The 13,526-nt window shown below is 48.4% G+C and overlaps 1 protein-coding gene across 1 annotated transcript; it reads left to right on the forward strand.

Moving 5' to 3' along the window:
* The first annotated feature begins 1,038 nt into the window (after positions 1-1,038).
* On the forward strand, positions 1,039-13,303 carry DYNLL2 (dynein light chain LC8-type 2). The gene is made up of 3 exons (XM_063112528.1): positions 1,039-1,247; positions 4,641-4,779; positions 6,710-13,303. Exons 2-3 carry the CDS (start codon positions 4,648-4,650, stop codon positions 6,845-6,847), a joined length of 270 nt encoding a protein of 89 aa, XP_062968598.1. The 5' UTR covers positions 1,039-1,247; positions 4,641-4,647; the 3' UTR covers positions 6,848-13,303.
* Positions 13,304-13,526: the final 223 nt, after the last annotated feature.

Raw genomic sequence — 13,526 nt, forward strand, 5'->3', positions numbered from 1 at the left:
TTCCCTCGCTGTACCTCGGTCCCCTCTATGAAGTTAGGGATATAGATGGGGTGACTTTTAAGGTTCCTCACAGCTCTGACAGACTTTGGTTCGCACCTCTAAAGGTCCTATTCACTGCCCCAACTCCAGTCCTAACTAGGCAGGTAGGGGCAAACTGACAAGAACCGGCTTACTCTCACCTCTATCCAGTAAGACCCCAAGGCCATAAACATGCAAGGATAGCAGAGGACAGTGCACCAAAGACAAACCTCCCCCCTCTCAATTTTGCTTAGGGTCTGCCTTCATTGCTCTTGAAGATAAATACTGGCTGGAGCCCCAGCTGGCAGTTTATGTCCTGTGGCCTTCACACTCCGGAACAAAGGCCGAACTAGAGGGGGAAGGGACCTTCCCTGAACGTGAGAGGAGGGGAGCCCTGGGGCTGTTTATGCCTTTACCTTACCACAGGGGTGGCTGTTCCTCTCCTTTCCATGGCTTTGGGGGAAGGGGCTGTCCTGTCTTTTCCTCTGGGGTTGGTGATTTCATCTCCTCCCCTCCCTCTCCCTAAGGTTGGGATCTCTCCCCCTTCTCCATCGACTCCTTGGGCCTGAAATCTCCATCTCCTTCTCTTCCTTTTTTCTCCTTGGGATTGGGGTCTCCACTCCCCTCCCCCTCTTCCTGTCTGTCGGCCTCGCCTTTCTATTCCTTCTCAGGCCTGGTCTCTCCAGCCCTGGGCGGAGAGATCTGCATTCTTCTTTTCTCTACTAAGGCCAAGGCTCCCTCCCCCCGACCCTGTCCCGCTCCTTCCCCCCACCTTGTCCATCTCCCCCTCCCCACCCCCCCCCGCCTCCGCCCGAGGCATTGTGGGAGGAAATAAGATGTGGGGCGAGAGCAGCGCGGGGAGAAGCCCGCAGTGCGGAGCTGGGAGAGCGCAGCCAATGGGGAGCGTGGACGGCGGCGCGCGCGGTGGGGGGGCGGGGGCGGGGCGCTATTTCAGCGGGGGCCGCGCGTCGGCCGCGCTCAGCGGCGGAGCGGAGCGGAGCTGAGAGGCGCCGGTGCGGAGCGGGCGGGCGGGCGGCGCGAGGCGGAGGGCGGGCGGCCAAGGAAGCTCGAAGGGCGGGCAGCGGCGGCGAGAACTCGGCCCCGGGCTGCGGAAGCCGGAGACCGCGGCGGCTGCTGCAAGAGGAGCCCAGGGGACACCGCCTCTGCCCGCGCTCTGCCTCAGGCCATCACTGCTCCCCCGGGGCCTGTGCGGACTCGCCTCCGTGAAGGTGAGCGGTGGGTGGGGGTATCCCTGGGCGGCCGGCCCGCCCTCGTCGCGTGCGGCCCCAAGCATCCGGGGTTTCGCCGCGCGCCCCTGAGGCTTCCCTGCCCCACGCCGGTCCCGACCCCGAGGCCTAGAGCGGGACTGACCCCCGCCGCCCTCGGTGTTGACGCCTCTGGCAGCGCAGCGCCGCTGGCGCCACTCCCTCCCAGCGCCGCCCCGGTTGCGCCACTCTCTGCCCAGGCGACCCTCGTGGCGCGGCTGAAGGCCCCGGGCTGCGGAGCTACCGCTCCCCCCTCCACCCCCGGAGTCTCCTTGCGCAGTGTGGAGGCTTCTGGTGTCTGGGGCCGGGGGAGAGGGCTCGGGCGTGACGCGGCTTCTCCTGCCGCCGCCGCCACCCTCTGGGGCGTCCTTCCTGCCGCGAGGACGCCCAGTCACTCCGGCGCTGCTCCAGGCCGGGCGGGGTAGGACAGCTAACCGGCAGGGGCCTGCGGACCTGGCCGTGCGGCGAGGAAGAGGATGCTTTCTCATTGCCCGTGAGCTGCCTTTCGTGACCGCAGCGCACTAGAGGATGGGATGGTGGAGGGATACGGCCCCCTTGGAGGTCTGAAGGGAACAAATGGAAGCACTTGTGTGTGTCGGCGGGTGGGGAGGGCGGTCCATGTCATTTGTAGGATTAGCCTCTTTCGTCGAAAAACGGAGGATAGAGGACGGGAGCTGTCACGGAGTGCCTTTTTAGCTTTTCAAAGGAGTCCCCGCTCGTGACTGAGGAGGTTGGCTTGGGGTCTCTGACCATCCTATTTGGAGGCACATGTCCCTTGCTTTTTTCCCAGGAAGGAGGAGCTACTAGGCTGGGCACCTTCCTAACGTTTTCTCACTGGCACCTTGGACAGGGGTGTTTGGGGCTGGACCTCACCTCTCAGACGCCTGAGGGACCTGGGGTGAAGAATCGTAGCATTGTAGTCACAAGATCAACGTTATGTAACCGTAGGCTCTCTTCTGGAGAGTAAGGTGGCTTTTAATTACTGTGATAAAGTTGTTCCTTTGAATAACTTTTTTGGGGGTGGGGGAATAAGGCAGTGGAGCAGGTGAGCTTGCTGGCAAAATGGTGCCAATTGCATACTTTCACTTCGTTGTCGGTAACGAGGCCCCACCCCCATCCCTGGGTTTATAAACAGTGCCCCCTTCTGAGTGGTAACCTGGAATAGGCCACCAGGTGACACTAGTTTTTTTCACTTACGAAGAACCTTATACTATCAGAACATACTCCCTGAGCTGCTGTCTTAACGTTACACAAACCCACTGAGGTTTCCTCATTGATCTCATTTCAACCATTGGTTTTTAAAATGAAGATGTTGATTGCTCGACGTCACATAGCTAGTCAGGGCTAGCCTGACCTTTCCTCAGCACCAAGCTCTGCTCACATACTTCTCTTGAGGCTCTGACTTTTCCTCTCCGGAGTGTGGAGGCAAAAGGTCTACTAATCTTTTGCTCTGCCAGTCTCTGCTGAAGTGGAACTGGCCCTGCTTAGTTTAACAGTGCCAGACCAAGGTGCTTTGATGCGGTCAAGGTCTCAAGGGTTGCCTGGCTGGCAGCTGGTATGCGTGCATTCTGTGCATCTGGTGCCGGCCGCAATACTAGCTGTGAGTTCTGCCTTCTCTTTCAGCCCATCCAGCTTACAGGCCAGTGTGGCCTCAGAGTCAAGGTGGCCTGAATGATACCAGGGATCTCTCCTTGAGCAGGCAGGCAGGCCTTTGTGTAGCCTTGGATCAAACAGGGCTGGAATGACAGCATCTTTTCTATATTGGTGCTTTTGGTGGTAGAATGGAGGGATTGTTACTGCTGTGTGTGATGGGACTGTGGTCAAAGGGCAGGATTTTGCAGCTCATCGTGTGATGGGACTGTGGTCAAAGACGGCAGGATTTTGCAGCTCATCCCCTCTGTTGTGGCTAGCCCTCTTGGGATTCATCATCTCATGCCAGGAAGGGTCCGTGCAGGGTCTGCCTCAGAACTCTGGTTACTGTAGGATGAATGCCATGGCCCAGAGAGCAGGGATATGAAACAGGGCTGTTAAAATAGTAAGCCTTCATCGTTCTTAGGCACTTTTTAAAAAAAAAATCCTGTCTCCAGGTTTTTCCTAGTCCTACATTTTTGTTTAGGGGGAAAAACGTCTTCAGCACTCCTATGAGGAGAATAAGATATTCTCCCCTAATATAAACTTTTGTTTCACTTAGTGGGTCAGTACTTTTTGAACGAATGAATAACCTTAACATGGGGAAGCAAAGATCCAGGGAAATGACAGATCGGTGTTGGAGCTGGATCCAAGATCTAGGGCTTTCAAAAAATATATTGAGCTTTAAGGAATGAATGTTATAGTAAGTGGGGAAGCAGAAGGAAGGAACAGGGATGTATAACTTACTGGCCAAGTCTGAGGCTACCACTCCACCTCTAAGGGCTATCTCAGCCCTGGCTACTTAAGAGAAGGCATAAATATCTTTTTCTCTGTCCTACTGGGCATTGGTAGCCTGGAATGCATACCCCACCCTTTTTTGTTTGTATAGAACAGGTTGACAACTTTTTTCTGTGAAGGGCCATATAGTGAATATTTTAGGCTTTCAGGACATACAGTCTGTTCCAACTACTCAACTCTGCTATTGTAGTGTGTTCTGTAAAATTTTATTTTACAAAAACAGGTGGTAGGCTGAATCTGGCTGTTGGACAGACCCTTGTATAGGCTATCCTTGTTTGGAGATGCTCGTCTGTAACTTTAGTTAATCCTTATAATAACAGCCCCAGTAGAGAGCTGTCCTCATTGCTAAAATGGGAGTAATCAAATGCAGAAAGGCCAAGTGGCTTCTTCAAGACCACAAGAGTTCAAAGTCAGGACCAGAAGGCAGGCCTACTGAGTCCTAGTTCATCTTCTTTCCACTATGATACCAATGATGTAATAATGGTCATTAAATCAAGGGCTTATTCTGTTCAGGTGTTATGTCACTGAATCCTCAGGACAACCCTGCAGTTCCCATTTTAAAGATGACATAAAAGTACAAAGATTAAGTAGCTTATCCAAGGACACAGGTAGTAGATGGTATATTGTAATGTCATTCTGGCTATCAGAACTGTTCAGAATATCAGAAACACAAATTTTAGAGTTGGAAAAACCTCATTTTAAATATGATAAAAACTGATGTCTTATGTCTTTTTTCCTGTATTTCTCAAGGGTGGGGAACATGTCTTTGCTAAAAGCTTAGGAGCTCCCTATCCTAATGCTTCATATCTGTGTTTTCTGTTGCCCTCACCTTGAATACTCCCCTCTCCCACTGAGGCCCCCAAATTCAGCAGCTAGCATTCATTGCCCAGAGCTTGAGTTGTCAGCCTCACCTCTCTGCTCTTTCTGCAGTGTCACGATGTCTGACCGGAAAGCAGTGATCAAGAACGCAGACATGTCTGAGGACATGCAACAGGATGCCGTTGACTGTGCCACGCAGGCCATGGAGAAGTACAACATAGAGAAGGACATTGCTGCCTATATCAAGAAGGTGTGCTTGGAGAGCTGTGGCTGGTGGCCAGGGGTGGGGATTGGCAGCTGAGCTGCCCTCCAGGGAGGGCTAGAGCTGGGGACGTAGGAAAGCTAGTATATCTCATGCGAACAAAACCCTAGGAATTTTCAATTTAGGGAGTGATTCTGAACTGCCAAAGCATTCATCTTAGGAGTTCTTAAGAGGAAGTCTGCTGGGGGTGTGTGTATGTTTACATTTGCAGATAACTATGTGACTACAAGACATTGGGGAAGGATAAGACTATGCAGAGAAGCTTCAGAATTAAATATTACTGGCCCAATTCAGAACGATTCAAAATTAATCATTCAGATATCCTCTTAATATAAGACTTAAGCAAATTTTCAGGGAATTGTATCATTTAAAGTTGGGGTATCCCTATAATCTTATCACGTAGGGGGTTTTTCTCTTTCCCTTAAAAAGGACTCAGGTACTACATTGTCCCCATCTTCCTACATTCTTAAGAAAAGGGTGAGCTTGAATATATACTTTTTAAATATGGATGAGCAATACTGGGGAGATAAGTTTGGTCCCTGAAAAATTCCTGGGTGAATGGGTGAGTGGATGTGGCTAACACTGTGAGGAAGCAGCTGAGTCAAAGTAAGAAGGGGTATCTAGGACCCCTGATTCCCAGTCAGAACCCATGTCCATTGGAGACATAGCCCTAGTCTTTGACATTCTCAGCTCTGGCATGGCAGTTTGGTCCATAGAAGTGGTAGGGTCTCCTTGAGTTTTACAGAACTGTTTTCCTACCCAGATGGTTGGGATGAGAAGAGTAAACTCTAGAGTCCCTGAGAGACTCTTTTGTGTATGGAGCCAAGGGTTGTAGAGCCAGCTGGGGGTGCCAGCTCCTTGCTGAGTGATGGCCTTGTTGTTCTGTTTAGGAAGAGAATCCAGAATCATGGACTCTCAGAGATAAAAGAATCCTTAAATTACCTAGTCCAGCTTTCTTGTTTTGCTTAGGGGAAGAATGAGACCCAGGAAAGTTGTTGTAGCTTTCCTACATGTCTTGAGCCATGATTGAAGCTGGGTTTGGTTTCTACTGTTCCCTAGTGCCTCTTGGAGTTGTGTGGTATGGGGGCTGTGACAAGGCCAAACAAATGATATGTTGAGCACCTGGGGTGACAGAGAGCCCCAGGGTTGGCAGCATTAGTTGGACCAAGGTGTAGGGCTGCTGCCCTTTCAAGAACACAGCAGGATGCATCTAGAATTGAACCTGCAGTCTGAGCCACAGGGTGGCAGGCAGCTGCCTGTCTGATTAGCTCACAAGGATTTCCTGTGTGATTTTGATGCTGAACTTGTGCCCCTGAGAGAAGTGAGGGAATTGCCTTGATCTCATGACTGAGGTCCATTTTCTGGTGGGTACAGCCCACACAGTGCCTGGCACACGGGAGTGCCTTCACTGCTGACTTATATAGAACTGCTTCCTAGTACTCCTGATGTTTGGTCCCCATTTTGCTCTAATGTCTTTTTGCCATTAGGAAATGCTGGTTTTAGTAATGTGTGAGGCAGCAGGTGGCAGGTCCCCATTTGTATCATGCTATATGTCACTGGATTGGTCCTTTATTCCACTGGCCTCTCTGATGCCCTTGCTGAAGAATCAAGGCTAGTGGTGGTGTTGAGGGGGTGGGGAGGAGAGATGATCAGGGTGTAGAGTGCTAGAGGCTCTGCCGAGAAGAATAATGGAGGCTTTGTGGTGTTCCATTATTAATGAAGGGAGGAGTGTCCTAGCCTGCTGTAGAACCTGAGCTCCTGAGGTTCAGGGAGCTGGGGCCAGGGGTGGAATGGGAGTGATAACTAAACATATCGGGGCTGTAGTTGCAGGGAGAGACCTCCATTCTAATTTTTCATCCTCCAGCTACCTAAATCACCTTTCTTCCTACCCGCCCCCCCCTTTTATTCTTTTTTTTAGGAATTCGACAAGAAATATAACCCTACCTGGCATTGTATCGTGGGCCGAAATTTTGGCAGCTACGTCACACACGAGACAAAGCATTTCATCTATTTTTACTTGGGTCAAGTTGCAATCCTCCTCTTCAAGTCTGGCTAGGTGGCTGTGGTGAAGGTGTCAGTGGCGGCGGCAGCAATGGCAAGCAGGCGGTGTTGCTGGGACTGTTTAGCACTGGGGCCAGCATCAGGATGTCCTCTCCAATGGCTGTGCTACTGCATGGACTGTATACTCGATTTCATGTGTATGTCGCAGTAAACAAAACCAAATTTCTTTCTGTTTAGTTGCCTGGGGAAGAAGGCTGCTTTATGTTTATTTTTCAAGACTTTAAAATATTTTTTTGGTTGTATTGCACTAGGAAATCTCTCCCACCCCCTCCCTTTTCTCTTTCTCTCCCTCTACAAAATAAAAAGCCCTCAACAAAGCCCAAAAGACTAGGAGGGCTGAGGAAAAGAAATAGGTCTCTGGAGGTAGAACTAAAACTGCAGGTGCCTTTTCCTGGTGGTGAACGCTGCTTTGGCAGGGCCAGGGAGGCTGCAAGGGGACAGTGTTAGGATTGACAAGGAGAGAGGGATAGGAAGGAGGGTTGGTGGGATTGATCTAGTACCAGGGAGAATATTCCATTGAACTGTGATTCTATAGCTTGGGGCAGAGGGTGGGGTGGTGGGTGAATTCCTTAAGGGGCCCTGAGATGTGTTTGTGGCGTGTGGGAGTGGGGAGCAGACTTGTCTTGCTGTCTTTGAATTTCCAAGTAAGGGCCATGTCTCTGTGGATTACCTTCTTGTATTCATTTGGCCAGAGATCATGCTAGGAGGATGTTGGGGGTAGGATTAGCCTGATTTTTTTTTTTCTTTACATTCTTCTTTCTTTCTATCTGCTCCCTGCTTAGCCCTCAGTTCTCATTCCTTTGGAGTTCTCTTAGAGCAGCCCCTGTTAGTCGGCTGGCAAGAGAATTTCTGGTGACTGTAGTTCCTTAGGTCGTAGCAACCAAACCAAATCAATATGTCCCTTGATTCTCTGCTGTGTACGTGTGTGCACGTGTGTATGTATGTTTAGGGTAGAGGGGAGGGAGGAAGCAGGACAGTATGGAATCTCTAGGGTATATGGTTAAGTAGGGGGCACAGTTCTAATGGGCCTTTATGTTAACCTCTGGGGGTGTCTGCTTTGGGGGTAAAGACAGGTGTCACCCTCCCCCCCTTAGTGATTTAGCCCAGACACTCTGCTTGCCCTATGGCTGTCTGGTCCCTGGGAAGGCTTTAGGAGGACCACCCAGGACAAGATGGTCATGCTGCCATCTGCCCTGGAGCTGGATCTCAGTAGAGAGGGAAGTAACTTTGTGGATGGTTGCAGCCTCTGGTCGGAGGAGGGGATGGAAGTGATAAGAGGGACTTCAGGAGAACTTTGGAGAAGGTCAGTCTTATGGTGATGAAGCCAGAAATCAGGAGATGGAGCAGGGCCATGGGTGGGAGGAGATTCCAAGGAGGATGCAGGGGAAATCTTGTCTGTTGATGAAATAAGAATGGGGTGGGGGTTAGAGTGGCGTGCTCATTGCTGACTGAGCTGCTGATTCTCATGAGTCTCATTTAAAACTCTCATGTGTAGGGTTGACACGGGTGGGGGTGGGGGACCCAGCTCATTCTTTTATTTTCAAGTCCATTCTTGTGGCTGGTGGGGAGGCAGGAGAATGCCCCCTCCCCAAGCCCATAGTGTGTGCCGAGCTTTCTTTTTGATGCTGGCAGGGGAGGGTGGGAACTGGGGCGGTGACTGAGTACCTTATATCAAACCCTTTGGTGGGCACAAGATTGAGTGCTTGATTTTAGGTTTTATTTTTTTATGAATGTCCAAATCAATGTTTCTCCCTGCCCTCCCAGACTTGTGTGGCCAGTTGGAAGTGTCTGGTTTGTGTTCATCTCCCTCATTTCTGGAGCAGGGACTGAGACCCTGCCACATCTATGCTCTGCATCCACGCCTCTCTTGGACATTAAAGGTTGATTGATGCACCTCTGAGCTGTTTGGGTTTCTTTGGGGGTGAAGGATTGGCCTGGTGGCAGTGGTGCCACACAGTGGATGGGAGTGGAGGGTGCCTAGGGTAGAGCAGAATGGAGATGGAAGAGATAAGACCAGGTAAGAGATACTGATTGGCTTGATGCAGGAATTATTTGTAAGGCCTATGCTTACGCCCCTTAAGTAGGTAAGAACTAACCAGCACACTCACCCACAGGGCTCTTGGGTCTTACCTCCCTTGTTGGGGATGGCCAGGTGAGCCACATTTTGGATCTTTGGTATAGTAGATGCTGCCTTCCCAGCTGCTGTTCTGGACCTGCCTGAGCTTGGCTTCTTAGACCCTTTGGCCAAAGCTTGAAGCCTTACTCCCCCTTTTAGGTTCCCTAAACCTGGAGACTATATCTATTAGCTAAGTCCTGCTCCAGTCATTCTGAAGTGGAAAAGCTGAGAATCTTCAGAAAGATGGGGACTCTTGGTGGAAACTGGTTCTCTGAGTCTTCTGGGTTATCCCAGTTGTCCCACTTGTGGGTTCCTCACCCCTACCCCTTTCCCCCAACACACACCTGGAGAAGTCAATGCCAAGACTTCTGAAGGTATCTGCTCACCCCTGTCTCTAAGCCATCAGTGCCCAGGCTTAATGGCTACAGTTGTGGTGGTGGTGTTAGGGAGCCAGAGGTGCTTTGTTCTCTTTCTGTAGTCGTTTATTCACTCAAAAGCATTTACTGAGTTCTTGTGTGCTTGGGCCTAGGCTGCTGTTCACACAGGCAAGTTCTGTATTTCACTGGCAAGCACATTCTAATGGGTAGAGTGGACACATGCATGTTAGTAAGCTTTTCCCAATAGTGGTAATTGTGTTATGGAAGAATAAACTGGGCAATGAGCTCTTGAGTGTTAAAGGCAGGTAGATAGGGTTCCTTCAGATACGAAGTAGATTGGCTGGATCTTGGGGAGAAGACTACCTCTGGGCAAGTGAGGTCTTAAGGGAAGGGATTAAGGGACTCTAGAACCCCAATTTCTGTTACTGCTTTTGCTAGTGTGAGTAATTTGGCAGAGGTGGAGCTTTGGTAGAGAGTGAGGCCACATTTCATTTGAAATGGATGTCTCTAGGGCCAAAACTCATACTTCCTGCCCTCATGGAAGAGGCAATCCAGTTGGCATCTGTGGACAACACATTCCCTTGCAGGTTAGGTGGACAGTGCTCATCTGGAAGGCTAATCCTGCAGAGCTTCCTGAAGGAGAGGAGCCCAGGAGGGGAAAGATGTGAGAATGGGTCACAGAAGGGGCTGTGGAAGGCAGATGGGAATTGTGGAATTCTCATAGAAGAATGCAGCCACTATCAGAACTGTGGTGGGCAGAGACAGTGGGGGCATCAGGGTCCCCACCTCTCTTTTATCCTGTTCTCCAGGCTCCCTCTGAAAGGCAGATGCGAGGCTGACCCAGGATTGCAGTCTGTAGGGATCAGTCTTCCTCCTCCCAGGGAACAGAACTGGGAAAAAAGGGGTAAAGAATCTAAGGGGAGCAAATGGAGAATAATCAACATGGTCAGGAGTTGTCTCTGCGGCCATGGTGCTGTCAGATTCTGAACCCCAAACACTAGTGTCCTCTAGTGTAAACCTAAGGTGTGACTGTCCCCTAAACTATTCCTTCGCTTCCTTCGGGTCTTTGCTCAAACATCCTCTTATCAGAGTGGCCTTCTGGCCAGTCTGTCTGTATGAAATCACGTATGAAATAGCACCTCTCCCCTACTACTGTTAACCCTACCCAGTTTATTTCTGCATAGCACCTGCCAAGGTTTGACATATATGTTGTTTACTTGTTGGTCTCTCACAACTAGAATATAAGCTCTGTGAGGGCAATTTCTCTTAACTACATTATCTTCAAGCACGCAGAACAGCACCCATCCTGTAGGCAGTGCTTGACAAATATGGATTGGTCAAATGGCCTGTCCTTCTGAAGAGACATCTGCCTTTGGTTTGACTCCCTCTAGCTGTGCATGCCCTGTGTGTTTACTGCTGCCTGGAAAGGAGTGACGGTCACTCCAAGTATGTTCAAGCCTTAGCTCCTCTTACTTACCAGCTATGGAAGAAAGAGTGTATCCATAAAATGCATTTTATTTATTTATTTTTGGCAGCTAGCCAGTATTGGGATCCAAATCTTTGACTTTGGTGGTGTAACACCATACTCTAACCAACTGAGCTAACTGGCCAGCCCTCATTTTATTTTTAAAGCATTTATTTATGTCACTTAAACCTCAGAGCATCTTTCTGAGCTAGACCCAGTACTCATTAGCCGCATTTTTGGATAAGCAAACTGAATCAGAGAGGGCGAGTGACTTGCCAAAGCCCACATAGCATTACTAGAGCTCAGTACTGTGACTCGTAAGAGCTTAACTGGGTTTGACAGCAGGAATCTCACTGGCACAACTTAACATTTAGGCCCAGCTCTTTGAGTTTAGTAGTGAATCCCTGGTTCCACTGATGTTCCCTGTCCTGGGGTTCTGGTTTAGCAAGGGGAGGGAGGATAATTTCTTTTCTCTCCCTCTTCTTAACTCCTCTCTACCAAGGCTTGAGGAGCCTTCCTCTTTAAGGACTCATGAGAGGAAAATGAGCCTCCTGGTATTAGAAGAGAGAGCAGAGTCCCACGGTTCTTATCTCCTAACCTCCCCCTGAACAAAAGGCACAGCCTCCTCACCTCCCTAGTAACAGTGTTGAAGAGATCAAGTATAACAATGTATCTTTGTGATGTCTATTCATGAATACTCCTGCCTACAGACTGTTACTGTGCCAATATAGAGAGGTTCATAAGAAAAGAGCAAGGAGAACCAGCAGAACCTCAGGTTCCTCCTGCCTCTTCTCCCTCACTTTGTCCAAACAAAGGTGTGCAGTGTTTGTGGTGAGGTTGCTGGACTTTGCTATCTTGGGCTTTCCAGACAGAGGCCAAACATACAAAAACAGTGTGATGATGTGGGCAGAACACAGGATCTAGAATCAGAAGACCTGGGGTTGAGTCCCAGTTCCAACACTTACCCCCTGTATGAACTTGGACACATTGCTCTACCTCCATGAGCCTCCATTTCTTCATCTGTAAAATGCAGATAATATGTGTCTTCTGTAAACGGTGGTTATTAGTATCAAATGACATCGTGTATGTGTGAATGCTCTGAAATTGGAAAGTGTTGATGATAAGATGAAGATACTGATTATTAGGGTATCTGATAAAGCTTGGGGAAATAATAGATTCTGGGAAGTCAGGTCCCCCAATTACCCACTAGACCCTGGCACACCGGCCTTCTCCCTCCCTGCCCAATCACACCCATATTATAGGGAAGGAAATTAAGGACCAAACGGGAAGAAATTTACCAAAGGTCACATGAATGTTTGGTACAAGTGGAATGTAAAACTTGGTCTCCTGACTCCCAGGGCAGGTTTGATCCTTGTTTGAGGTGGCAGAACAGACTAATTCATCACTAGGTTCTGAGCCCCCTGCGGAACTCTGCAGTGCTCTGTACTTCGTGGTGGTGTACAGTTTAGTAGTTCTCAGTGTACATGCAAACTTGTGCAACCATAACCACCATTTAATTCCACAACGTGTCCATTACCCTCAGAAGAAACGCTGCACTCATTTACACTCACTCCCCTTTCCTCCTCCCCTGCCAGCCCTGGAAACCACTAATCTACTTTCTAACTCTATGAATTTGCCTGTTCTGGCCATGTCATATAAATGGAATCATACAATATGTGGCCTTTTATATCTGGTTTCTTTCACTTAGCATGATATTTTCAAGATTCATCTGTATTATAGCATTTTTCAGTGCTTCATTCCTTTTTCTGGCCAAATAATGTTCCACTGTATGGATATATCACATTTTGTTTATTCATTAGTTGAGGGACATTTGTGTTTTAAACACCTTTTGGCTATTGTGAAAGTGCTGCTATGAACATTCATGTACAAGTTTTTGTGTGGATATGTTTTCAGTTTTCTTGGGGCATCTTTTATTTTTCAATGTCAGGTTTTTTTGTTTGGATTTTTAAAATTATTTTTATTTTTTATCAATTATGTATATTTGTGGGGTACAGAATCGAATATCAATACATGTGTACAATATGGGGTGATCAAATCAGGATAATTGGTATACTCATGTTTGTAAAACATAATCTTTGTGACCCTTAACTAGTTTCTTGCCAACTCCCCTCTCCCTCCCCGTTTCCCACCTCTAATAACCACAGTTCTGTTCTCTCTTTTTTTTTTTGAAAGTTTAATGTATTGTGATTCTTTGTTTCATTTTTTCTTTATTTTAGTTCCCACTTATGAGTGAGGACATATAGTATTTCTCTTTCTGTGCCTGCCTTATTTCATTTAACATAATTTTCTCTAAGTTTATCCATGTTGCTGCAAATAATTTTATTCTTTTTTATGGCAGAGTAATATTCCATTGAGTATATATACCACATTTTCCTTACACAGTCACCTGTCAATGGATATTTAGGTTGATTCCAACTCTTGGCTATTGTAAATAGAGCTACAATAAACATGGGAGTGTAGGTATTCCTTCAACATGATGATTTCCTTCCTTTGGGTATATACCCAGTAATGGGATTGCAGGGCAGTTTACTTTTCTAGTATTCTAAATGTAGACTGAGGTTGGCAAATTTTTTTCTGTCAAGGGTCAGAGAGTAAATATTTTAGGCTTTGTGAGCCATATGACATTGTGTGGAATTTCTTCTTTAGGAAAACCTCAGGTCTTTCAACTTGGTGGATCAAGCCACCCATAATATCC

Source organism: Cynocephalus volans, chromosome 10 (genome assembly GCF_027409185.1).
Source record: "Cynocephalus volans isolate mCynVol1 chromosome 10, mCynVol1.pri, whole genome shotgun sequence".
Classification (NCBI taxonomy): Eukaryota; Metazoa; Chordata; class Mammalia; order Dermoptera; family Cynocephalidae; genus Cynocephalus; species Cynocephalus volans.